This window comes from Anoplopoma fimbria, chromosome 8 (genome assembly GCF_027596085.1).
Source record: "Anoplopoma fimbria isolate UVic2021 breed Golden Eagle Sablefish chromosome 8, Afim_UVic_2022, whole genome shotgun sequence".
Lineage (NCBI taxonomy): Eukaryota > Metazoa > Chordata > Actinopteri > Perciformes > Anoplopomatidae > Anoplopoma > Anoplopoma fimbria.
The window spans coordinates 5,711,774-5,739,221 of NC_072456.1; the positions used below are offsets into that span (position 1 = coordinate 5,711,774).

A 27,448-nucleotide genomic window follows, 5' to 3' on the forward strand; every position below is an offset into this window, starting at 1 on the left:
GGTCTGTGTTGGGCTGGTGACTGCTGGAGGCCCCGCTGGAGTCTGAGCTGAGGAAGTTTCTGGTGAACCTGCATGATTTCATCTTATTTCGCTCAGAATCAGACCTGCTGGCACCGATGACAAGCATTAAGAATAACTATACAGAAATATCCAATCTTAGGTCATATAGAGGAATCAGTATTATCATAACCAGTTAAAGTTCCTCACAGTAACTTTTGGAAGGCTACAGTACTTAAGCAAACGTAATTTGTGACTTTCCACCACTGGTGCTGGGCAGGTAGTGCTTAGTGGGTTCATCAGAGCTTGTTTGATGGAAACAACCAAAACTAGCTGCTAAAAGAGGTTTAAAAGCTCTGTTGAGTTGGTGACAAATCTCGGGGGGGTTGACACTTTTCACCTCATATGTGGCATTTGTCATATAATTTGTCTTATTTTTACACACTGTACATCTATATGTTACTGGGTTCATAATATGGGTTATTTTTTTTATCCCCTATAGGGGATATGTATCCTAGTTTTAATTTACAAATGTCTTAGAGATGTCTTCAGTTGGTGATATGTTATTGTCAAATACCTTTCTTTCAACTGTAACATGATGCAAGCAGACTCTGTTCAACACTAATTTTATTTTAGATTTATTTCATAGTACCCAAAAAGGCTTTTAAAAACATGTATCTGTGGATCGTAAAATTTTAATTAGTGCAGCTACAAATGTCATAATTTACTGTTGTAAATTTTTTTGGGGGTGGGGGTCTGGTGGCCCTAAAGAGCTGCTTTCTTACATTTATTCTTCCCAACTCCATTTTCTCTATTTGAAATCATGGATTCATGGATAGTTGGACTTCTTTATATTTGTGTTCCCTGCTGCCCCGACAACTCAGCCTCACGAGGACAGATCTGTGGATAGCCTGACTGGCACAGGCTATAGTTTGATCTAATCGGTGGCAGACCGCAGGGCAGTCGGAGTGGGTTTATCAACACACACACAGGCAGTGTGATAACACCAGTGTCTCCCTGGAAACTGCTGGCTGCGGATCCCCCCCCCTCACTCACTCACTCACTCACTGACTTACTCCCCACTCATTAGGTGGTGAGGTTTGCCAGCCAGGGGAACAAAAACAGGCCAAAACCAGGGTGTTGATGGTGCTGATGGTGATGTTTCTGCCTATAAGGGGGGTGAGGAGGAGGAGGAGGAGGAGGAGGGGGGGGGAGCTCGTGGTGAGGGCCTGTGAAACGTCAGACACAACATAAAGGCATTGCCACGTAATTACGGGGCTCTCTTTCATTAGAGCGAGAGAGAGAGAGAGAGAGAGAGAGAGAGAGAGAGAGAGAGAGGGAGAGACTACAGGGTCTATAGCCTGGAGGAGCGGCGCTAACGTCCTGCCTCCCCGCGCCTAGCTGCCGCTGAGCAAGTTTTTTTGCGCACACACGGAGCTTCGCGCATCTGGTCGTCATCAGCAGCAGCAGCAGCAGCTCTTCCTGCTCACATGCGACTCACCCCGAGTGGGAAGAGAGCTCCTTCTCCTCACAGGACTTCTGCGAAACGCGTCTTTGCAAACTCTTCTCTCTCCGGCAGCAGGACAGGCTGATATTCTTCCCGGTTGCTGTTGACGCGCGCTGCTGGATGGATTGTCTGTGAGGGTTTGATCAAAGGGGGGACAACAAAAAAGAAAAAAAAAAGAAAAGCTGAAGTTTGTTTGAGCCCCGCGAGGCTGATCTGGATGTGAACAGATCCGCGTTCCGCCTCGGAAAGAACCGAGTTTCTCTCGGCCTGGTTTCTGGAGCTCTTGCGCTCCGCATGCACGGATCTTCTCGGCTCGCTTGTTGATTCCTCTCTTTCTATCTCATCAGCGCTCCGTATTTCTTTTTTTTTTTTTTTTTTTTTAATTTTTTTAACGCTGTTCCCCCTCTTGCGCCATGACTTCTAGCTATGCACATGTGATGGACAGGCAAGCCTCGCTATCGAACCGCCTGGAGAGTCCGATCACGTCGAACCTGGACAACCTGCAAGCCAAAAAGAACTTCTCGGTCAGCCACCTGTTGGATCTGGAGGAGGCCGGGGAAATGGTCGGCAACCAGGCGGACGAGAGCGTCGGGGAGGCGGGGAGGAGTATGCTGGAGTCCCCGGGGCTGACGAGCGGGAGCGACACGACCCAGCAGGAGAGTAAGTGAAAAGCAGAGCGATCGAGAGCCCCAAAAAAGGCCCGGGGCTGAGCAGACCAACTTTTAAATCTGGTGACCAAAAATGTTACATTTCCTCCCGGGTGTGTTTTTAGTGTAGCCTCGGTGTGAAAACCTCAAGTTATCAGGCTCGACCACCGGGATAAAGACCGCAGATCTCACACAAAATGCAGTTCTGATGACCAGCTGAGAATAAAGTCATTTGTTTTCATTACGTTCTGGCGTGTGTCCGCATGAATGGAGCTCTGCAGAATGCAACGCGCACGGAAGGAATCCTTTAGTGAGTCTTGGCAATGCAGCAATGCTTCATCCCTGACGGCCCCCACCCCCCTCAAAACGGCCATTAATTTACCATTAACACTTTGATGTCAGCGAGCTATGGTGATGTTGGTGGACATGGTCAGTGAAGGAACCTCGAGAGTCAAACTCGGGGGGTAATAAATCTATTTTTCTCACGACCTCAACGAGGCCACGTTTCTTCATCGAGCACGTTTTGATCTTTTTATTCAAGAGAAATAAAATCGAGTAAAAAAGAAGAGACTATATTTTGAAAATCCTTAGAGAGAGTTATGTGACGATTGTGTCACGCGTATGATAGTTTAATGATTAAATATATGTTTTAATTTATCACTAAATCTAAATAAATATTTAAAAAAAAAAAATGTCAAGCAACATTCCTCCGTGTGTGCGTAAAAATGTCGCCGATCTAAGCCGAGTTTGGTGAGCAAAGAGGCGGGTACTGCTTGCCGAGCTCCCGCTCTCGCACCAACCTGAACACCGGAGCTATTATTTACACCTTTATTGTGTTAAAATGCGCCATTGCGTGCGTGGAAGTGGACAAAAACCCCCACAGATAAACCCCCCAAAACCCCGCTGCTCGACCCCTCGGGCGCACCGTTGATAGAGTAAATAAACGCTCCCTCCTTCCTCCTCCTCCTCCTCCTCTTCCTCTGCTCAAAGGGCCATTTGCAGCGGCTGACAGAGACGTTATGGGCTTTAATGAGTGTTATTGTTAGTTTTTTAAAAGGCTAAAAATCGTGTGAGAAATATGCGGGAGGAAGTGGCCGGGTCACGTCGTTAATTCCCGGTTATTTTCGGCCTGTCAAACACCCTCAGAATATCGGAGCCTAAATCATTTGTCATAATTACCGCGCGTGTCCTCGCGCCAACAATTAAGGAATCAAATAACATCGGACCTTATGTTGTTGAGAGGGTTTTTTTTAAAATGCATCAGTCGTGTTTAGCAAACAAATATTTGTTTGAGAAAAACATTTTCAGATTTACGCAATATTCAGATAGAAATAATGATTCACATTTTTTTGTTTCCGATTTATTGACAGGAACGTGAAAGCAACAGTATGACCTTTGGCATTTTTTTTTTTTATAAATTTCACACATTTGCCATTAATATTATCCAAACACCACCAAAATAAAACAAAAACATTTCAAAGTAAAATTCCCCAAAAAGAAATTGATGGCTGTTTTATTATTTTAGGAATCAATAACCTCTCCTTTCGTGAATGAGCTTTGGCAGGAGGACTAATTGACTTCAACTGATGGCTGCTAATGAGATCAGTCTACTCACAGTTGTTGGTCACACTGGCAGCTGCATGATGATGATGATGCTCATAATGGTGACGGGAATGGCTTTGATTTGTTAGTTTAAATGTCACCTTGATTAAAAGCTTTCCGAGACCAAACCGCCGCTCTGCACGAAATAAACACGGAGATCGCTTTTGGGGATATTGGATTTTATCTTTTAGTGTTGTTTATTTTGGAACTGCCAAGACATGACATAATACATTCTCATTTGAACTTGTTAAATTAAATAGTTTGCATACTATTTTTGTCCCTGTCACACTTTTTCCACTTTGCTAAATAATAGAAAATATTTAAAACGTCTCAAGTAAAAATATTGCATTCACACCGAAAAGATTGATTCAATGTTTGTATTATTTTGTCATGCGATTCAATTAACCCCTTTAAAAAAAAAAGTAATTTCAGTAGACGAGATCTTGTACAGCCAAGTCCCAATCATATTTAATAACCGACTTTATTTATTTTTAATATGTATTTTTTTTATCTCACTCTTCCAGCAGACAACCCTTAATTGTTGTCGCCCTTTTCTCCGCTTGTAACGTCATCACTCGGCCGCACTAATGAAGTGCGTCATGGTTTTCATTTTAACCTCCAGCCTGTAAAACGGCTGTTTCTTTTAGGGGGAAACTATGCGCGGTCTCTGGTTAGCCATGTGCGGCTGCCATCAGCGTTTACAGCCGCACTTTACTGTCCGACTTCTCAAGAAACCTCCACTCCAGCCTGCGTCCTACCAACTGATCCAAACTGTGGCCCCTCAGAGCTGCTGCACTGATGGATAATATATATATAATATATCCCATAGTCAGAGTCAGAGGAGAGATGTTTGATCTCAGCTGGTAGAAGTGTTTCCTCATAAACTACAAATACATTCACAATTTAAGAGATTACATTTATTAAATAACACCTCATCTGTATGTGAAGTAGACATCGTATTAGCACACAAAGGTGAATATAATTTCTAGAAGATCATTTTATATTTAAAAAGGACATTTTGTCATTTTTAGGCAATTTCTTTCATATAGCAGCTTTCATTATAGGTACGTGTTTTTAAAATAATGAGTATGGCAACAATAACAAAGGTGATAATAATCATAATATTAATAATGATAAAAGACCATAAAATGTAACTTTAAAAACGTTAATTTATCTGACAGCTGGAGTTTTACTTTGTCAAAACATAATAATTTAATCAATTATGTAGAATTTGTATGTTTTAATCTATTGATGTTTAACTGCGGGGGTCAGGACCCCTACAGAGGGGAAGAAAGATAAAGTCTGAAAGGTCACGAAAAGATTCAGGATTAGGGATTAGGAAGAAGAAGAAAAATAATCAGCGTCACAAAATTCAGTAGATTTTTCTGATTGTATTTTAATCTTTAAGTCTGAATATATAAAAACCACAAAAACAAAAAGACATCCTTCTACATAACACCATCACCGCAGACGAATAGAAATGAGAGAGAAACAAAAAGAAGAAATATCAGAAGAACAGATAGGCTTTTCACTAAAAATGGGTCTGTTTTACTTCTCATTTCAACAGCTAACAGAGTGACGAGTGTGTTCAGTTTCATTTTAAGAACCGCTGAAAGGCCGAAGGGATTGTGCAGCAGCTTTTTAAAACTCCTCAAAAACATATGGGGCTGCACCTGATAAAACCTGCAATGCATCAATCATTTCTCCGGCTACAGAAATGAAAAATGAGCATTTTTTCATGTTAAAAGTAGGCTACATTTTGCTGTCAACAATATTTAAACCAGTATTTATAAAAAAAAATGATATCGGTTGATTTGGCTTTGACTCAAGTTTCTGCTGTTAATTTGCATCATTAAGATTTACATCAGCTGTAAAAGGTGAATAAACTCTGGATCTGGATCTTCAAAGGGATAAACACGAAAGGTCACAGGATGATAAAATGTAATTAATCAAAGAACAAGAATAATTTTTTTCTTTCACTTAAATTTGTTTTTCTAATTTTTTACATTTTTTTCTGGTGAAATACCGAATGCGTTTAATTCAGCCTGTAAAAATCCACCTAAAGCAACAATGTGAGACGCAACTTTCAAACCACTCAACAACCGCACTATATTTGAACACAGACTAATATTTTGGGTCACAAGTAGTTATTGCTTTATTGTCTTTTCTATCATTATAAAGCAGCAGATGTAAGGGTTTGACTCATGTGTCTCCTGATTGGCTGAAATTGCCGGGGGGGAAGCTTTTCTCTCATTAGACAACAAAGCCAACATGCTCAGTGTTGACACACTGCAGCATCTGCGATTGTGTGACATCAAGCCAGGTGTGTGTTTGTGTGTGTGGAAGAAGTAAAAGCAGTCCATTACCAGTTCTGCATCAGGATTTTGCTCCAAACATGTTAACTTTCCCAAGTTCGAGTCCAGCCGAGGACCTTTGGTTCAAGTTTCCTGTTAATATTTTGATAAAGACAATGTATGTACTTACATTTTAATTGAATATTGACATTGAAATGTTCCTGAAAAGTGAAAATATTCACTAAGTAAAATTGTTATGGATCTAGAAATCTGCCATTTTGACAATTTACTGAAAACCTTATACCTCTAGGTTTTGTGGATTTCTTTTTGTGGGAACTTTAGATATTTTAGATTCACTGAGCCATCCCCATCTGCTGAGGAAGTCCATGAGATGCAGTCAAAAGTTTTGAAATTTTCGGTTGTTATACTACAAGCTTATAAGGACAAGACGGAACTCTTTTTTTCTCTCATTTTTGGATAATTTTTAAAAGTCATCTGGTCATTGAGTTGACATTTTGGAGATGCTTTAAAATGACAACGCTGAGTGATGGAACTAGGATTCAAATCTTTAAAGTAAAAGTGTCAATACCACCATGGTTTTCAAATTGTACACTTAAGTAAAACAGTAAAGTTTTCCAAAGAATGTATTAATACGCGACTATTTTGCATCCGCTTAAACATTACGCTGCAGTTTTTTTAATTTTTCTATCAACAAATTGGCAAAATATTCACACTGACCATCTGCAAATTATTAAGCTTTCCTTACAGTATCCTGTCTAACCCATTTCATGAAACAGATTTTTTTCAGCCAAACTGCAAATAAAAGACACACATTTATCAAAAGAATGATCATAAAAGACACCAAAACCTTTTTAAGTTTTAACATTTATCCTCCACTACTTACTTACTTTAATCCAAATAAATAACACCTTTGTTAAACTCTAAGAAATGAAAACATTAAATATTCCGACTATAATAATAAATGAATAACTTTAGATTGTCGGTATTTAATAATGTACATTGAACTGACAGCATTTCAATTCTTTTTTCTGTTTTGCATTAATTCAGAAAATTTGTTATTCTAGTGATACAAGAATTATACCTGAGGAAAAGTCATTTTTATTTATGATGAATGTAAAATCTGAATCTGCAAAGTATGTCATTGCTCTAGCAACAGATAAATGTAGTGCAGTAAAAAATACAAGATTTCCCCTGTGAAGTCTTTCAACATTAAAATACTAATACTAATAAAGTTTATGAAGCCCTTCACTGTACTGCATTAGAGAACATGAGTGAATGTTACTTCCCACCTCTGTGTGTGTGTGTGACTGTGTGTGTGTGTGTGTGTAGCAACAGATTGTGTAGTTAGTGTGTAATTAGGCAGGAACATGGATGATCACGGCCTCGTTTTTTTCTTGATGTGAAAGTGTTATTTTGTGGTCTTGTTGTGCAGCCACAAGGCACCAGCCCTGATTCCAGCCTGCAGGAGCGTTCAGACCGAACATGTACACTTGCAGCTGGAAGGTGCTCGGGCTCCAGAGCGGATTATATATTTATCTTGTTTGTTTGCTTGTATTTGTGTCTGTTTGTTGGTTGATTATGCTGTTGGATCGAGGAACAAGTGGGCTATTTTTGGTGCAGATCCATGAATTGTTTTAAAGGATCTTTTAAATAATCACCACATTCCATTAGTGTTATCTCTCCATGTTCTGAGATGGCTATCTTTCTGCCTCCAAACCAATATACTGGAGTTTAGTTTGTGCTGCTCACATCATAATCTGCTTGGATAATCACTGTTGAATTCTTGTAATAAGCTCCACACACATATATTTTTTTTATTTGGGTGAACACATCTAGGTAGCTCTTTTTTAAATTTTTAATTATTTTCTCATTTTGTGCAATTTATTTTTTTAAAGATACATTTTGGGCATGTTTGCCTTAAATTGATAGTTAAGGGTTGAGAGGAAGTTTGGATAGTGAGAGAGATGCAAAATGAGGGCGTTGTAGTTTACATGACACCGGTCTCAGACACCACACAGTTTCAAATACTGATTCCGAGGGTTGTACAGTCTTGGCAGAGGTATGCTTGCTTCAGTTACAGCTGCTATATTATCAGATTAAAATTATTTCGAATTTTGATCTTTCACTGAAGTAGAAACTGTTGTAAAGTAACGTAAACATGTCCTGTTAAACAAAAGTTCTGTGTTGAACAGTACACAAGTATTACCTGTATTCACCTGTCAAAAGTAAAAGTACTCGGTAGGTTCTTGTCAAGTTCTGAACGCTAAAGTTGCTCCCAAAGTTTGCGTGCATGGGAAATAAAATCGGACAAAAGCACATTGGACAAATGTACCTAAATTAATTGAATGCTATGCTTATTTTGAGGAACTATCATTAATATATGAGAGTTATTGATTTATTAATGTGTAGAAGTATTTTAATGCTAAGTGACCAGTTACCTATTTAGAAATAAATGTAAAATACAGCAATGAGCGACTACGTTGATACTTTCACATCTGTGAAAGTGTACTAACAATATACCATCGGACATTCAAATTCTTCTTTATGATCCTTGTCAATGTCGCATACTTTAAAGCTCTGTTATTATTTTCATTTCTGATTGAGGTTTGAGGTGGTAGCATCTCACAGCCTTTAGCAGCAGTTGTTGCATGAATGCAGGTGGCTGTATTTATTATTAAAATGTAACATGGTCTGACATGGAGCTTTCATTTTTTTTTTATTGCATCTCCTCTGGCAAAGTGTCTGTACCTACAGACTACAAGCACCAATGGGAGAGCTGTGTTCCCACCAAGTCTTATTGAGGATACATCACCTTTTTCTTCTTCTTCTTCTTCCTGCAGATGAACAGATGAACACGGAGGAGAAGAAGAAGAGGAAGCAGCGTAGGAACAGGACCACCTTCAACAGCAGCCAGCTCCAGGCTCTGGAGAGAGTGTTTGAGAGGACACACTACCCCGACGCCTTCGTCAGGGAGGACCTGGCCCGCCGGGTCAACCTCACCGAGGCCAGAGTCCAGGTATGAACCGGGACATTGCAGCAAGACAAAACTAAAGTCTGTTAATCTCAGGTGACCTCCAGAGTCAGTCAGGGACATCTATTCTTGACACATCCTCCTCCCTTACAAAATAAAAGCCTGATTTCTTGAAGTTTGAAGATGTTACCTTCAACAGTGGTGATTTATCAGGCAGGCGAAACCTTTGATCAATGACAAAAAAGCAGCCATAAAAGTCACCAGATTTCAAAGTAGTCACTGTAATGATGTAGAAGGGGGCCTGTGGTCATATTCCCCTTAAAACCACTTTCACCGGAGGGACGCAAAAATAAACAAATTCTGTCAGACACAGAAACTTGCTGCACCCCAGTGGGACCTGTTGAATCCTTTGGGTCCTCATGGGATTTACCAAATGACTCATGAACAGCTTTGCTTGAACGATCAGAGCAGCAGAACCAACTTGTTATAAGAAATTACTTCCCATCATCTGTTGGCTCTCATGCTAATAGATTCAGTTAATAATCCTACTTAGTGGCTAGCAGTTATCAGGGTCCATTAACATGTTTAGTCTTTCCATTATGTTTTTTTTTAAGGAACTGATAAGAACTCGTCAGCGCCTCACAAAAATCCTCTATCATACACACGCGATCTCTTAAATAATCGCTGAGCGTTTGCGCAGCTTGTAAACTCCCCCAAAGGGACTGGATGTGATCAGAAAAGTGGATGTAATGATTGTCTAATTTCCTCAGCGGTTTACAGATCTGTGATAAAATGTGCAACACATGAGGGCTGCAGCAGAACAGGAGCTAAATATGACGCAGTGTTTGGCCAAATGAGTGGGATCACTTTTCCGAATGTCCTCAATTTAACAACCAAGAACATTCAATATTTCCACAGTCACCGAGAAAAGTGAATGCTGCTTTCTGTCTTAACAAACAGTTATGTTAACCTCGCACATTATATATCATAATGTAACTGATCACGCTTGTTCCATGTGTCTAACTAAATAATTAGAAATGCTGCATTAGTGTCTCTTTTAATTAATCTGTAATATTGATGCATGAAGGGAACTTAAAACAACCTTTAGTTCCACTGAAATAAATACATAAATACAGGGAGACTTTAGTCGCTGCTCCTAAGGGCCAACAAGGTGCTCAAGTGACAAAAGACTGAACATGAATTGACGATTTGAAATACCCCAAAAAATGCCCCTCAAAAAACTGTAAATTATGACACATTTAAATCTAAATGCATTGATTTTCTTCCCAAAACACGAGTGTATATTTCTAGTTCTGACTTGTGAAATCAGAACATCCCTGCAGCCCCATCGAGCTCTACCAAAACAGATTGCTACGACAAGCTATTTTTTGGCCAGACAGACAAAAAAAGAGCAAAAAAAGTCTGTGAGATTGTGTATCTGCATTGATGTCATCAGAATGTCTTTCATCTTGATTGTATCAGCTAAAAAGAGTACATTGTTTTCAGTGATTTTGCTGAGTCACTCAAACTGCAAATGTAAAAAATCAGAGGAACAAAACTGGTAATCCTGATAAGTGAGGGGGACATTCCCCCTGTGTCTCCGAGTCGCTCGTCTCCCATGGAAATAACTTTCTTGGTTGGATTAGCTTTGAAATAAAAGTACATTTATTCTACTCATATGAAGCTCAAGATAAGAGTATGCAACTATTCTTCAAATGCACACAGGCCTTATGTTCTTGTTTTTCCAGTGCATTTACTGCGCATTAATATGTTACTATAATGCATTTTTTGATCTTTGAATCGTCTGTTTTTTCGGAACACAACAGTGAGAGTATTTGTTCTTTGGGCAGAGAGAGAGAGGGAAAGAGGAAATAGTGATGTTGGAGGGAGAGAAGCAGCACATCTGTGAATAATGTGTAGCAGAGAGCGACGCAGAACCGCTTTGATAAAAGAGACTTTGGGCTCATTCCTGAGGCTGTGCGTCAGCAGACAGAGAGCCCCTGCGAGCGCCCACGGCATCTAATAATGGATTTGATTTCACAGCGAGGAACAACTCTAGCAACCCCCCGAGTCACATCATCATGTGTTTGGTAAAAAGGACGGGGGTGTGTTCATAAGAAGAGGGGGGGAGGCTGATGAAAGGATGTGTGTTGAAGAGAGTGGGGATGCACACGCGAGAGTTTTAAGTTTGTAACTAAGAAAATAAGTTTAAGGTCAGAGAATATCCAGGAAGAAAATCTGGTTTATTGAATTTGTTTTGATATTTTCATGACCTCTTTTCTTTATTTGATTTCACTTAGTCCAGAGAAACACAGTCAACACATGTGAGAAACATATCAGGTTCAGGCCGAAATACAACCTTACGGTTTTTAACCCTCTGATGAAGACTATGAGATGTGGTTGAAAGCTCCCAAAGCTAAATGGTAGAGATTTGAGTTGAGCTTTAGTTTGTTATGGATCTCATTGTTTCTCCCTCTAAAGTGACTAGACATATTGTTTCTGATTCTCCTGCATGTAATGCAAATAGTAACCATATTGTTTTGGTTTGGTTCCTGTTTTATTCTACGGCTGCACCACTGCAACCAAATAGAAATATTCTAGATTTCCCTTTCCCCAAGTTCAACCTAATTATTTGCCATCTTTGACACTTTGAATGCTTCTGTAAAGAGTTTATAATTATTGTAGCATCAACAGAGGAAAATAAGAAATATTATAAAAAAAAAAGTTGACTTTGGCTTCATCCTGTTGTCTTCTCTTTAATTCCAGGTTTGGTTTCAGAACAGGAGAGCTAAATTCCGCAGGAACGAGCGCGCCATGCTGGCCAGCAAAAACGCCTCGCTCCTCAAATCGTACTCGGGAGACGTGACGGCGGTGGAGCAGCCAATCGTACCGCGGCCTGCACCGCGCCCAAACGACTACCTGTCCTGGGGCAGTGCTGCCCCCTACAGGTAGAGTCCTCTCTGCTCTCTCACCTGACACCACCCCATAACCTCACATTCACAACAACACACCCATGTTTACACTCTGTGCCGCTTCTGAACAGACATCTCTGTTATTAATGCTGATCTGCAACACAGAGCGGGAGAATAACTCAAACTACTTGAGTAGAAACCACAGCGAAGAGAGTCGTGCTTTCAAATAGTAAAAATTATAAAAGTTTCACGTGTAAAATGTATCTTTATTTGCAAATAAAGACATCATGATGTGTTTAAAGAATTTAAATTAAGCAAGAAAACCCTTAATAATTAATACTTTCTCAAATTTAAGTAAAAAGTAAGTAATGGTGAAGAAGTTTAGGGTTTAGTTTCGCTGTTGAGTGAAAGTTTCATATGACAAGTTGTGCTTTTACTTTGGTTAAAGACAGAAGAAAAGAAAGAACAACAGCAAAAAAAATAAAGAAACTACACATTGAAGGAAACAAGGAAAGAAGGGAGTGACTTAAGATAGGAAGGAGGAAAGAAACAAAGGACTGAAAGAAGAAAGGGAGGAAATGAGAAAAGGAAAAAGGAAAGTGTGAAGAGCATCAGAAAAGTAAGAAAAAAAGAAAGAAAGCTATATGAAATAATGTAGTTATGTAAGTTATCTCATGTTGGATGTGAAATCTTGAACTAAAGTAGAAAGTTTCCCAAAATCGAAAAATACTCAAGTAGATTACTACTGCAGTACCACAAACTGTACTTTAGACAGACTTACTTGTCCTCTGCTCTCTGCTGCAGAACATCCATCACAGAAGTGTCTCCAGATGAAATAGCACAGCTGATACCACAATAACCACATGTTAACACCACCGGCACATACACACACATTTACACACACACACACACACACACACACACACACACACACACACACACACACACACACACACACACACACACACACACACACACACACACACACACACACACACATACGTACCCTGGCACTGCTCTCTGTTATTGTTTCATTTCCTCCTCTTTTTCTACCTGCACATGCTTCTCATAGTTCCTCTGACCATCTTCATCTCCTCTGATCCACCTTGACTCAAACTGAAGAGCTGCAGGTCAGCAGACCCTTTAATGTGTGTTGTTTTATTCATTCAACCGTTATTATTACACGGAACACGAGATAATAACAAGCTAAAGGATGAGTCTGGTTATACTCTATATTATTCTTACTGTCATCAAATCCCATGTTCAGACTCAAAAGTGTTATTCCGTCTCTCAATACTGTCTGACTTCTTGTCTGTGACTCTCAGCTCAGAGCCCATTGGTTCCTACTGAAGATGTGAATCTTTAAAAGTAGTAGTTTTCTTCTTTTAAAAGAGGCTCTGTAATTTCCTAAAACAGCTGGTCACTGTTGTTTTTATCAAACCAACAGGAGGGAATAGTGCATTTTGTACTATAGTTAGTATTTGTGGCAACAGGACTGTTTCTCTTATTGTTTTTGTCTAACTTCAAACACCTTTAGCATACCTTAGCACCCATGAGCAAATACTCCAAGAAAACAAATTAAAAGTGTCCACAGTGAATATTCCGTTAATACGTTGATTATAAAATCAGCAATACATTTGTCTCAAAAATGTACAAATTAGCTGTGCATAAATATCGTTTTTCTGAGAAACAGCTGGTTCCCTGTAATCATTTTACTTAAAGGGACAGCTGAAAATCAAAACTACATATTTTTCTCTTACCTGTAGTGCTATTTGTCAATCTAATATTCCTAGTTCATACAACTGCTCACAACAAGCTCTATGGATCATCTTGAGTAACCAGGTCATGATTTATGGAAACAGACATTGCTGCAGAGTTTTTCAAATGTATTTTTTGTTTCTTTGAGTGCCACAAGCCAAGTACCTTATAGTCCCATTGTATTGGATGGATGGATTCTCTGCGGGAAATGTGTTAGGGTTAGGCTAAAGTTAATCTCCAAAACTAGGTAACTCACATCAAAACAATCTAAATGGATAGATAGCCCTAAAGGGAAGAGGGACAAACAATATTTCTGATTTTGGCGTGAACTGTCCCTTTAAGTAAAAACTAAAAAGCAAAACTTTTACTTGCTTTTACAACCACAGAACTCTCAAAGACAAAGTGACGTGTTAAATTTCCCACAAACTGCTGGGTTGACATGCAAAACATTCAAACACAGGTTATGCTTTCCAGCATTGTAGTATTACAGCATTGGCTTACAATTTGAATGATTATTTAAACTTATAAGTACTCAAAATGTCTAATGTTTGATCACCTGAATAAAAACAGACATATTTACTGTAGAGTAAAGTACATTATTTAAATATTATAGTATTACAGTGTATTCAATATATAAGATGCAAGTTCCTGTTTTGTCAGCAATCTCTGTCCCTGTGAGGATTGTTTAAAAGCATTATTTTATCATTAAATGGAATGCATGAGTCATAACTGAAGGAAGGAATAAACTATTTATATCCAGCAAGAGTTCAGCATTTTCTCTTTTATTACATTAGACTCTGCTGTGAAAATTGAGCCAAAGTAATCCTAAAGTCCTGCAATACTTCAGTAAAAGATCAGAGTCCAATACTCTTTTCCTTCTCTGTCTCTTTACTCTGCTGTGGCCTTTTGCCTCGCCTTTCTTGCAGCCATTTTCCTACACTGCATATATAACAGTCCTGTCTTGCACATATCTAACTCCGAACTCATTGTGTTGAATAAAAACACCCTTTTCCTCGCCCTCAGTCCCATCGCTCCCCTCTGTCAGCATGAGCAGGGCGGGACCAGATCCTGTGACCCTCCTGACGAGGTGATAATGTGCAAACAAACCGTATTAAATCCACTGTTGACCCCTGTGACCCTTCTCTGCTACACTACACCAGATAATGAACGCTACCCCGAGAGAGAGAGCTCTATTGGGCAACATTTTTTGTGACTCTGGTTACATTGGTCATGATTTACAGTAATCCTCCGTTATGAAACTCGGTGTAAAATGTCAAACCCTGCGGCCGCAGCTCAAAACTCACTGAGAGTTTTTTGGCCGGACGCAGAGCAGCGAGGGAAATCATTTGTGAAGCAGGAATAATGCTACGTGGAACACGCTAATGTGGTGCTAACACTTCACTGTATATTATCCTTAAGCTGGTATCCAATGCCGGAGGGGGGGCCAGTGCGAGTTCCACAGAAAATGCTGCCCTCAGAGAACAAGTACGCTTTCACTTTACTACATTCAGTTTCTTTTATTTTTAAAGAAAACCAGGCAGTATTCTCCTTTAAAGAAGAATACTGCCGTTTTTTCACATACATATACAGTTTAAAAAAAGTTGTTTTCTGATTGTATTTCTTGAATTTGAATGTGCCCTTTGAATGTTTTTGTATCACTTTTACACTTTACTTAAAAACTGGGTTTTTTGTTTTCTTTAAAGGATCATTACAGTGTTTTTGCACATTTCAACCCATTTTCAAAAATATTAAAAAAAAAGAATCCTTTCCTCTGGCAGCAATTGCTAAAAAATCAATAGATACTGCTTATTTCAACCCTCTTTAAATAGAAAATCCATCAGTGAGCATCATGTCTGCTTTTGTTTTTGTTAAAGTCATGTAATCGTTGTATGCTAATGTAGCGCAGACGTTTTAAATCCCTCTGCTCCCACAGCTCAATAATCACATAATAACCGTATAGTATATAATGCTTTAAACACAGTTGATCCAAAGTGTTACAGCAACGAGAAAAAAAACACAACACAACTTAATGTTTATTATTTATTATATATATATATATATATATATATATATATATTTTTTTTAATACTTTTTCGGCTTTTTGTGCAGAAAATAGTTAACAAGCTCCTGCAAATAATTTCTGGATGTGTGTGTGCCTCATGATGATTAAAAAGTATCTTGCATTCATAAATAAAGACAAACTATCGTAGTGGAAGTCATAAGACAGTTTTGTGGCAGAAAGTGAAAAAGCCCCCTAAACATGTAGTCCGATGTGTAGGAACAGACAGGAGGACTTCACTTTACAACACAAAAGCAGACAAGATGATAACCAAAATAAAGCACATTGTTAGACTACTAAACTGAAAACAAAAGCAGCACAAATTTACGAGATTTAGTTTTTTTAAAAATGTCAATAACAGAGAAACTTTTCTGTAAAACAAAACAAAACTGAAAGCAGGATCTGCCCTCAGTCCTAAGGAGGTGAAGAAACACCTTTCAGTACTTACACAAAAAAGAAACAGGATAAGGAAAAAAATTAAAAGGGCCAAAATTAGACAAGCATACAAGAATTCCTAATTGTCCTTATTGTAAAAATAAATAAATCTTCAAACTGGAAATTTTCCAAAGCTTTCTGCCACATCTCAAGACCTTCATGAAACTCAATCTGTTGATGAAGGCCATGAGATGTGGCTGAGAGCTCTTGAAAAGTTCCAATAAGAGAACTTAATACCAATTATCACTTTTTGTCATTTGTTTGACTTTATTAATCACTGTGAGTGAGCTGTGAACTGTGAGCCAGATACTTAAAACTTAAATAGTCAACAACTCTCACATGCGCTGAGAAATGTGATGGTTCGATAAAAATGTGCAACAACACTGGTTAAGTTCCTTTTGGTGATTTGTTGGGTTGTGGGTGCCTTTTACCGTCAGATCAAGTCTAAATCTTTTCCCCTGATCAGTGATACCTGTTTTTGTTCCTTTCCATATTTCCACAGCTGCGGCTCATGCTGAGCTTCAGCTCGCTGTCAGCCACAGGTGATGTAACCTTTTCCCCCTCCTCTTGTCTCTCAGCGCCATGGCCAGCTACCCGCCCACCTGCTCCAACACCAACACGTCCCAGGGCATGAACATGGCCAACAGCATCGCCAACCTGCGGCTCAAAGCCAAGGAGTACAGCTTGAACCAGGTGCCCACGGTGAACTGAGAGGAGGAGCGGCCGGGGACTGGCTCAGGAGGGGGAACCTCCCTGCCGCTGGACCCCCGCGGACGGACACCGTCTGTGGGTTGAGCATCATTTTACATACCCTGGATCATGAAGCCTCCTGTCCTTTTTTTGGAACAGCCTCGATGGCGATACTACACCTATATGCAAATTGTTGGACACCGAGTGATGGCAGGATTTCCCCTAAACCGCCTATTTTATTATTTTTTTTTAATTCTCTTGAGCATCACCAAACTCTCGTTTGAACAAAAAGACACCTAGACTGGATGCTATAGTCGCATATCTGCATAGTTTTACATTTGTGATGTGGAGGGCGAGTTTTTCAAAGATGATTTTGTTTGCAATCAGAGAACTTGTTCTGGACGGAGACCCATGTACGGACTACGTGGAATTCCCTTCGTCCCTTCGGCTGTGGTGTTGGATAAAATTACACACCAGATTTGGGATCAACACTCTTTTAAAACCAACAACAAACTGATAAGGACTTTCTCTGACATTTATTCAATTCTTTTTTAAAAAGAGAGAGTTTTGTTTTTCCACATTTCTTTCCATGTTATACCACTGACGAGCAAACATTTTCAACGCATTTTGATTTTCATGTAATAGTCCAATATAAAGGAGAGGCTAATGTATTTCTGAATCCAAAACCATCTCTTAATTTCGTATGATATCCTTTATTTGTAACAGAATAAATACTTGTATATTAATAAAAATGCATTTCAAGCAATGCAATGCCACAGTGTCCAGTTTAACAGATCTTAAAAAAGGAGGGAAGAAGAGAATTTTCCACTTTTTGAAAAATCACATTGCAGACAGACTTAAATCATGCAAGTAATAAGTATATTGATAGTTGAGACCGTTAGAAAAAGCAAAGTGATCCCGGACCTCGTGCATGCCCCATAAAAGGGAGATTTATGACTCGAGAACAGTTTCTCCTTCACAGAAAAACCTCAAGCTGCTCTCGCTTTGTCTGTTTTCTTTTTCCCTGATTGCCGCAACCTGAATTTTCCATCTTTAAAAACAGGATATTCATGAGCAGGGAAATCCTCTCCTCAATATGGAGGGCCCCTGGGCCTCGTTTGACTCTGCGGCTGTCATACAAGGTGTTTCTTCTCCTTGGCCCCTCATAACCTTTGCCGTCAACAAACACATGTCGACACTCGTCCCCGTACGGCGCACACGGGCCATAAACGTGGGGTCGAATGAAACTGCAGCTGATGTGATGGAGTCTTGATTTTTGAGGGAAAAGTGCTCAATAGGTCACATGAGCACAGTTGTATTGTTTACAACTCATAAATACCCAAGAAAAGTGCAATGCATTTTCTTTGACAAGGGCACGCATTATACACATTGCGATTAAATTCTTATATTTTTCTCTTCAACTCGGCACAAAACTAAACCAGTTAAATTTCTGTTATTTCGGGAAACTTTTATCTTACTAAATGTTCTGTTTCAGCGCTGTTGTGAGCATCCTGAAATTAAATGCTGTTCTTTGGAATCCATATTCTATTATTCAGCATTTAAGCCCTGTTACATTTTACTTTTCAAATACTCTTACTTCAGTTCAGCTGGAGCATTTCCTTTTCCTTTTTCTTGTAATTTCTACTTTACAGATCCAGATCTCACATTCAACACAAGTAAAGATCTTTCGTAAACTCTTAGAAACAGCCTTGTTGTCACTTGATGCTTTTATAAAGAAAGGGAATGGGGTCTGAAGATTTTTTACGACTTTGGCATGTAATCCTCATGATCCATCGGATCTGATGGCAGGAAAACACCCATGAAGGCATGAAAATTTGGGGTGCAACATAATTTCATTCCCTCCAGTGTGGGAGGTTTTCTTGCTATCTATTTCGATTGTAGGACTTTTAGCTGTAATGGAGCATTTTCTCCATGTTTAATTAAGTAAAGGATTGGAGGACTTCTACCACGTGTTTGGTGTTTGAGCTCAGTGAGGGTTAGTCGTAATAAACGGTTTCTTCATCGTTGTGACTTCAGGGTTTTCCCTGCCTCCTATATGCCAGATTAAAAACAGGGATATTTCTGTTTTCTTTTTAGCCGTTTTTTATTTTTCTGCTCTCGGTTGTTTTCCTGATCACTGATCCCTGACTGTGGTATGTCCAGTGTCAGACCCCTGTCCCCCTCTCCCCTGCCAGGCGCCCGGTCTCACCTTTCACGGCCAGGGCCTGGGCTGACCTGAAGTGATTCCAGATGTGGGGATCTTTTTGACCCAACCACCCCCCCAACCCCCCACCCTTCGCCCTCCTCCCCTTTCTTTTCCTCCCCCATATTCGCCCCCAGGCCCTGGCCAGCCACTCCATCAGGGCTGACAGCGTCCCCCTCGGACAGCGTCTCTCCTCGCCTGAACACATGACATGCAAGGCAGCCTCCCCCTCCCCACCAGCGCTCCTTCTCCTCCTCCCTCGCCCTTACCCACCCACCCCCATTCTCAGCAACACATCTGGAGCTCATTACAGAGGAGACAGTGAGAGCGAGGGAGGGGTGGGGAGTCTGCGTGCAGAGTGTGTGTGTGTGTGTGTGTGTGTGTGTGTGTGTGTGTGTGTGTGTGTGTGTGTGTGTGTGTGTGTGTGCGCAGGAGAGCGGGAACGAGAGCATTTCTTGACCTTTCTCCCTTAAAACATTCACCTTTTCTTTTTTTCTTCCTCTTTTATTCTCTTCGTTTCTTTTCTTCTTAACTTTGGCTTTCTCCCTCTCTGCATGCAGTGATCTTTGTCCCGCTGTCAGTGCCACATGATCACAAATACTGCATTAATGAGTGGTTTTGGGAAAGAGCTCGGCACAAGAAAAAAAAAAAAAAGAGAGAAAATCTCAGAGCAGCGCGAGTGAAATACTGCACAGCTGTTAACAGTGTGTGGTTTGGGTGAACAACCAAAAGAATTTCCCGAGATGTGGAGTTTCCACGCAAAGTCAAGTTGACTGAGAGGTTGCACTGTTTGTGTGATTAAGTCACTATTATTACGCACTTTTCCTAAACACAGATGCGGGCTCGAATACACCCTCTGTTGGATTCTAAAGGAAACATAATTAACTTCAAACTGCCATCTCAAGGTTTACGCTGATGACCATGTGTACTATTCTCACATCGCCAACGAGCGCTTGTTTCTTTTCCTCAGGAGGGGAGAAAATCTGGCTGCTTTCTTTCCCATAAGAAAATATGCTTACCATTTTTTTCTGATTAACATGGACTATTTTTAAAAGTATACATTTCACAACGGTTTACTGGGCTCAAAGGTCATAAAATACTCTTAGAAACTGGAGACCATGTAAACTTTAAAGGAAGACTCTGGTGTACTACAACTTTTGCCTTGTTTTTGTAGTTACACAGCACAACTTCCCTCCGGTGACAGTGCTCAGTGCCAATGCAGCTTTATGTGGCACAGACAGAAAGTAAAGGCCTCATATATGCTTTGAACAAAACTCTTGTCCAATTGTTCAACCCTCTCCACTGTCGGACTTCAGACTTTATGTGACTCTGTACCACCATTTTTGTCACTTTCCAAAACAGACAGTCACCCCCACTTCAGCCAGTCATCGTCCAAGTGTGTGGAGGTGAGAGTAGATTTGAACTTCTCTCTCTCTCAAGCTCTTATTTCCATTCCACTATTCGTGGGAATGACTGAGAGCAACACATTTTTCCCATTTGTACGATTCATGGCGCTGAATCTACAAAGACACAGGGCTGCTGGAGAGAGATCAACGATGGCAGGCTTTTGGACCCCGCCCTCCAGTATTGACATCCAGAACGATAGAAATACTTTGACTTTAGAGGAGGTTGGACGATGTAGTAGAACAAATTACATTGTTTCAAGCACGCTGACCCTTTTGAGGGTGATGGATCGGCATACTGTGGGCTGACTTTTATATAAGAGATTGGAGTTTGCGTGCTTTTGCTGACCAAAAATGTTTTTCTTCTGTTTTAAATCTTAACCATCACCACATGCCAAGTGCTTGTATTGTAATAATTGACTTTTATGAATCTTCAATCGTTGAACATCACCTTAGGTAATTTATTATCTCTATATGGAAATGGCCAACTTAGACTGATTGGTTTATTACAACTTGGGTCTTGTTTTGGTAGTTTAGGCCATCCTTTATTTTAGTTATGGGAATATTTTAGTCACATAGTTAACTTCTGAGATGTGGGAACACGGTGAAATCAATATCAGGAAGTCAGTCGGGTCAAGAGGCGAGCTGTCAGATGATCAGACCAAGCCAATAGTTTACACAGATAATATACATCACTGCAGGTAAAAACAGGAAGTGAGCATGCCTGTATCTGCATTTCACTCCACATGACAGAACTTCTCAGATTCAAAAGCACAGGATGTCGGTACAAACCTAAATGTCACATGCTGCATTTTCCCATGCTGCATCTAGCACAGTGACAAAGATAGTTTTTTGGAACTTAATTATGGTGTGATAAAAGCTTCTGGCTGGACTTAAATGGCTGTTGTGAGCATTCTGGTCCTTGGTGAATTAGCATTTTAATTCTCTCGGCCCTGCTGAGGTCCGGCAGGGCAACAACCAAAACGACAATTATGGTGAGTGACATGACGGGAGCTCCGAGAAATCGTCACTATATATATAATCAGCGGCAGAGTTCATATTCCCTCATGGAAAAGGAACTATTTTCAGAGTTTGGAGGACTTTTCTTGATCTCTTGCAGGAAGTCCGGCCTCTTGCAGCAGAACACGTGTATACAATATGTAAGAAGTCTCAGCAGCACAGACATTTACTGACCACTTATATATTACATTATTTCTCCAATGGGCCTTACAGCCTGCTTGGGTTTTGTTGCTTTTAAAACCGTCTCTTTCACAGCCAACACCACGCAGTAAAATGCTTCAAAAGACGGGCGGTGTTATGAGATGATAAGCAGAGCCTGTTGAAGGCCCACAGTCGTGTGCAACTGTCAGCTTGTTAGGCATGTGATACACTGTCCAAACCTCTGGCTCCTTCAGCTCACTCTGAAGTCATGCCGTGAGGTTCAGAGCTACAGATCCATCCACTCCAACGGCTCTAACACCAACTGTCGGGCTAAAATAACAACAGAAAAAATGTTTGTTAAAAAAAAGCGACCAACATCAGATTTTTGTTGCTCAGAGACAACTGTGACTTTTGCTCACCTGGGATGGTAAAGCTGATGGCAGTGTCTTCCCATGTGAAACCTTTTACTGGGACTCTTCCTCAGATTATCAACTGTCTTACTCCCTCTGCTGGACACTGATGGTCCACACAGCTGCAGGTCAGGAGAAGCTGCTGACCACCAGGAAGAGGAAAGAATCATCAAACTGATCAAGTGTTGACAAACTAAGCTCCTCAAGTAGTTTCTGTCAATAAACGCTTCCTAGACTAAATTTAACTAAAATGTTCTTGAAATTAGTTGTAAAATTCTTTACATTTAATCAGAAATCAACCTAAAGAATCTTCTATAGATGCATCTTGAAAGAAGGAAATATAATGAAGGTATAACCGCACTGCAATCAAGATCTAGATCTAAGAGAAAATGCTGAACAAGTTGAGAAAATTTAGAAGCTGGAGATCAGACTACACAATCTTCCTCAGCTGATTTGAATTGACAAGTTGATTAAAGTGAAACAAATTTACTCAATACACTTTGGAAAATAATATATTACACTACTCAATTACAGACAAAAATGGGCTTGGTAAGAAGGCGATCGTTTGTAAAGATATGTTTAATATTAGTGCTGATTCGATCCCTGAGCTTCTGAACAAATATCAAAACAATACTTTTAATTAACCCTGCCTGACTTTGAGGAATATGAAAATGTTTACTTCCAGAGAAAAAGCCAAACTTCTCAAATTTACAGTCTAAAAATTATATATTTTTTGTTTTACAGACAACACACACATTTCAGTTAGTAGATAAAAGGAAGTTTGGTACACAACTCTAACTATTAGTTTAAATATGAGTTAAATTGATCAAAATCCAAAGGGGTTGCCAAGGAAGACCTGGTGCACACCTAAACATAAAAAAAAAACAATAAAAAGGTGACAGATTATATTGCCTACTAATTTGGACTACTAACTATTGCTATTCTGTGATGAAATGATGCATTTGTGTCTTAATCTCTTTATTTTCCTCCCATGTTCCTCTGAGCTGCTGACTGGGGCCGAGACAAGTAAACTACAAACTCCATCTGTAGTGGATATTTCTCTCTAATGGGCTCCATTCCGGCCAGTTGGAGATGATTATTTGGAGAAACACGACACTTGGCTCGGATCAAATCAGCCCGATGTGGGCACATGTTACAGGTCTGGGCATGTGGACATCCTAACAGGGTTTACATAAATGCGTGTGTGTGTGTGTGTGTGTGTGTGTGTGTGTGTGTGTGTGTGTGTGTGTGTGTGTGTGTGTGTGTGTGTGTGTGTGTGTGTGTGTGTGTGTGTGTGTGTGTGTGTGTGTGTGTGTGTGTGTGTGTGTGTGAAAGAGAGCATAAGAGAGGGATACAGTTTATGTGCCTTTTGATCAGTGACTAAACTTGAGGCTATGAGGAATGTTTCTTTTTCTCCTTTGAAGGCAGTTTGAGTTTTCTGTAATAGTTTTGGTTCAGCTGGGGCTGTGTGTGTGTGTGTGTGTGTGTGTGTGTGTGTGTGTGTGTGTGTGTGTGTGTGTGTGTGTGTGTGTGTGTGTGTGTGTGTGTGTGTGTGTGTGTGTGTGTGTGTGTGTGTGTGTGTGTTCAGCTCGGTATACATGGGGGTGAGCTCTGAAATGAATATCATTGTCACATCTCGTGCCAGAGCAAATTCACCATCCAAAACGAGCAATTTGGAGCCAACGCCTGCCGCTGGAAAATCTGCCTTCAATTTTCTTCAACTGGTGGCTGTGCACGCGCTCGCCCCTCCAACTCTTTTTCTCTCATTCTCTCACACACACACACACACACACACTGAACAAACCAAACACCGAGCGCTCTCTCTCTCTCTCTCCCACCCACACATTAACTTGCAGATCTAGTTGGCCCGCAGCAAGTGGACCCCACAGTTTATTTTTTTCTCAATTATCCATTTAGTGTAAGTGGCAGGCGCCTGATGGGCTCCACGCCGAGAGGAAATGTTTGTATTGTCCTCATTTAACAATGGTGTTTAAACTAATACCTGATTAGCGAGTCACCACTGAGAAGTAGGTTTGTAAGATTTTTCTTTTTCTCAAATAACAATGGATTATATTTTCTTCAAGTTTTATATCCCAACATCAAAGTCTAAAAGCTGCTTCACAGACCTCTCCTCACTAAGGCTATCACTCTTATCACTCGAAAATTGATTGAAGTCAGTAGGAAAAACTTTAGTGAATTTTTTAATTTCTCCATTTGTCGTCACTCCATCACTGTAATCTATTGTCTGACTTGTTGGCCTCTGAATAAACAACACTATTGTTCTCTTGAGACTGTCCTCCTATAGGACGAACAACATCAGTCATTTTATTAAGTTTCACAAAAAACATCTGTTAATGTTAAAGTGACAAAGACCTCTAGTGGCCATATAATTGATTACAGAAAGTCAGAAGACCACTTTTTCCTGTTTGCAACCAATCAGGGTTGTTTTGTAACCTTAGCATCGTCACATTATATAAGATATTCATTTTTTGACTGTTTGGAAGGCACAGACGGATGATTTTGTCCTACTGATAGAAGATCAGAAAACAACAGACAAACAGCAGGGTATTGTTCCAGTCTTTCAGCTTTACTTAAAAAAAAACATTATCAAACTTGAACCCTCAAGCTTAATAAATCAGAACCTATCGATTAATTAATCGATAGGTAACAGGTAAAAGGTAACAGGAGTAGCAGACGCAGCAATAAGAGAACCATGTCAGGATCACAATGTAAGGTTAATTCAGGATTAGTCTGGTTTTAATTTGAATTACTTTGCACTTGAGTCAGCTATTTATCAACTCTTTTTTTAAAGTCTCAGCCAATAAAAATATACCCACCATGTGTAAGTTTTTTAATGTAAACTCCTCCCAATGACAAGGGACATCACCTCACTTACACCCTGTAGTCCCTAAACCGTCAATCCAGACTTATAGAGCGGGTCCTTCATGTGATCCAGACTCTGTTCACGCTCTGCTGCACGAGCACAGGAAAGCACAGATGATTCCAGTACACATACAGCATGAACGAAACCGAGCCTCAAGTTCAGCCAAGCAGCCATAAAAAGCTCTGACTCTGCAGTTTCCAGAATTTGTCTGCTCTGATCTGCTGTAACTACAAGTTTCCATGACGGAGACCAACTTGGCGGTGCGGAGAGTTGAATCTGATTTGAAACAATGCCACGATAACACGCTACGTCCACCGATTTATCATTAAACTTCGTCCAAGTGTTTTTAGACTGACTCTTCAACTCTGCAGTTTGTTTGTTTTTTAACATCTGAAGAATTCTGTTTTTCTTTTGACTCATCATCGGCCTGAACGGGCCTCATGAAGTCTCGCTGACGCCTCTTTTCCCCTGAGGAACTACTCTTCTTCATCTTTATTTTCCCCTCTCCGCTCATTATGCGTGTTGTTGGACTGTTGTGCAGTGGAGGATCTTTTTCTTCTAGGCCCTGCACACATGTTAAATCTACAGAGACAACAGGAATGATGAAAATCGGAGTAAATTAGGTGGAGGCAAAATGCAGAGCAAAGATCAGAGAAAAACATTGTTGTTCTTCAAAACCCAACTCTGACCTACTACACAGGCCTTTGTTTTATTTTAGAAATGTGTCTCAGCTCATAGCAAATAACTCCAGTTCATATTTATTCTGCAGAAATAAGTTTATTGTGTCATGACCTGCAAACGGTGAGAGCGACATATTTCTGAAACCGATCTGCAATTTTCCCATTTCTAGCAAACAACAACATTTAGGCTACTACCCATGAATACTGCTAACAAGGTTTTTAGGGTAGGAGTGTAAATCCGTAATTTTGGACATCCCAAGGTAAACAAGAAGAAGCAAAATTGTTAACTCGCCTTAAGTTAGCATATTAGTAACTGCTAGATGCTCATACTGTGTGCTAGCTTTTAGCATGGGACAATGAGCTAGAGTTTGGCAAACCTTGCAAATGTAACAATTAGCATTTGCATGCCATTGTTGAGAATGTGGAGCTGATGCTGCATTCACGTTGGCAAAATTGGAAGCCTTGTAGTTGCACCAGATAACTAGACATTTTTAACTGTTTTTAAGTTTCAAGTAGCATTTTTTAATCATGGTGCACACTAGTTGTGGCTTGTTAACAAGGTAAATTCAAAACTAGAAGGATCCAGCTGGGGAAACGCCTTTGCAAGGAGACCACATGCCTTTCTTGCAAGCCAATCAAATCCTGTCTTTTTTCGAGAAGGGGGCTTGACGAGACAGGTGCTAAAACAGAGCGTTTCCAACAGAGGGTGAATACAGGTATATATGTATACAGACAGTATGAGAAAAAAAGTGTTTTGTCAACATTAAACACTGTAAACATACTAGTTCACAAAAACGTATGAACCCCTAAAAATTAGCATGATATGTCCCCTTTAAGGTTAGATTTTATATCCAATAAACTGCTCATGATAGTATCTTTGCTACTGTTTTAGCTCGTCTTTTTCCACTTCCTACTTCTGTAGTTCTTTCGCCAGTTCGGAGATTTTATTAATCTCAGGAATTAACAAGTATCCTTACATTTTCTTCCTACTTGCACTGATGGCTTTGTCATGGTGACGCCGGCCCTCCCTGTCTTCCTCCCTCTAATCCCGGAGTTATGTGGAGACGCTGTGTTACAACATCTCTCCTCCAGATGCATTCTGAACTTCCTTGCTCCTGAGTTCCTCCTGGCCGGTCGTTCCCTGATTGAGATACACCTGTTCCTTAATCCCTCATTAAGCTCCAAACTATTTTCACCAGCAACTTTCCTCCTGTCCTCTGTAAGATCGCTAGTGTCGCAACGGAAGAAATGACTGTAATGCAACACTGTCACTGCATTCCAGCAATTCCTGTTAACCTCCAGGAGAAAATGATAAAGAGGCCTTAGCTTAATAGTTTTCATCTGTGATTAAATGTCGAGTATGTATACAGTGGGCATATTATTATATGCTGATGATGTAGTTTTACTTGCTGAACAGGAAAAAGATCTGCAGATTATGCTGAACATTGTTGTGGAGTGGTGCTGGAAATGGAGGCTAGTGGTAAACCAAGACAAAACACAAATAGTACATTTTAGACGCAAATCATTACAGAGAAGTTCAGTTGTTTTTAGCTTTGGTTCAACAGTGCTATCTCACTCTGAACAGTATAAATACCTTGGCATTACTCTCGATGAGCACATGACATTTAAAGAAGCTGTCAATGTTCTAGCTCAGTCAGCGGGAAGAGCACTAGGATCTGTACTGAACAAAGTTAAACATTGTGGTAATTTAGGATTTCATACATATACACAACTATATAACTCATGTGTATGTCCTGTGTCTGACTATGTTTCCGGTGTTTGGGGTTTTGGTGAGCACACAAGTTGCAGCACTG

At 40.0% G+C, this 27,448-nt stretch overlaps 1 protein-coding gene across 1 annotated transcript; it reads left to right on the forward strand.

Moving 5' to 3' along the window:
* Window positions 1–1,913: 1,913 nt before the first annotated feature.
* Window positions 1,914–17,016, forward strand: prrx1b (paired related homeobox 1b). Its single transcript, XM_054603285.1, has 5 exons — window positions 1,914–2,164; window positions 8,909–9,084; window positions 11,806–11,987; window positions 15,129–15,194; window positions 16,782–17,016. The coding sequence occupies exons 1-5, from the start codon at window positions 1,918–1,920 to the stop codon at window positions 16,912–16,914; spliced, it is 804 nt and encodes a 267-aa protein (XP_054459260.1). The 5' UTR covers window positions 1,914–1,917; the 3' UTR covers window positions 16,915–17,016.
* The last annotated feature ends 10,432 nt before the right edge of the window (window positions 17,017–27,448 follow it).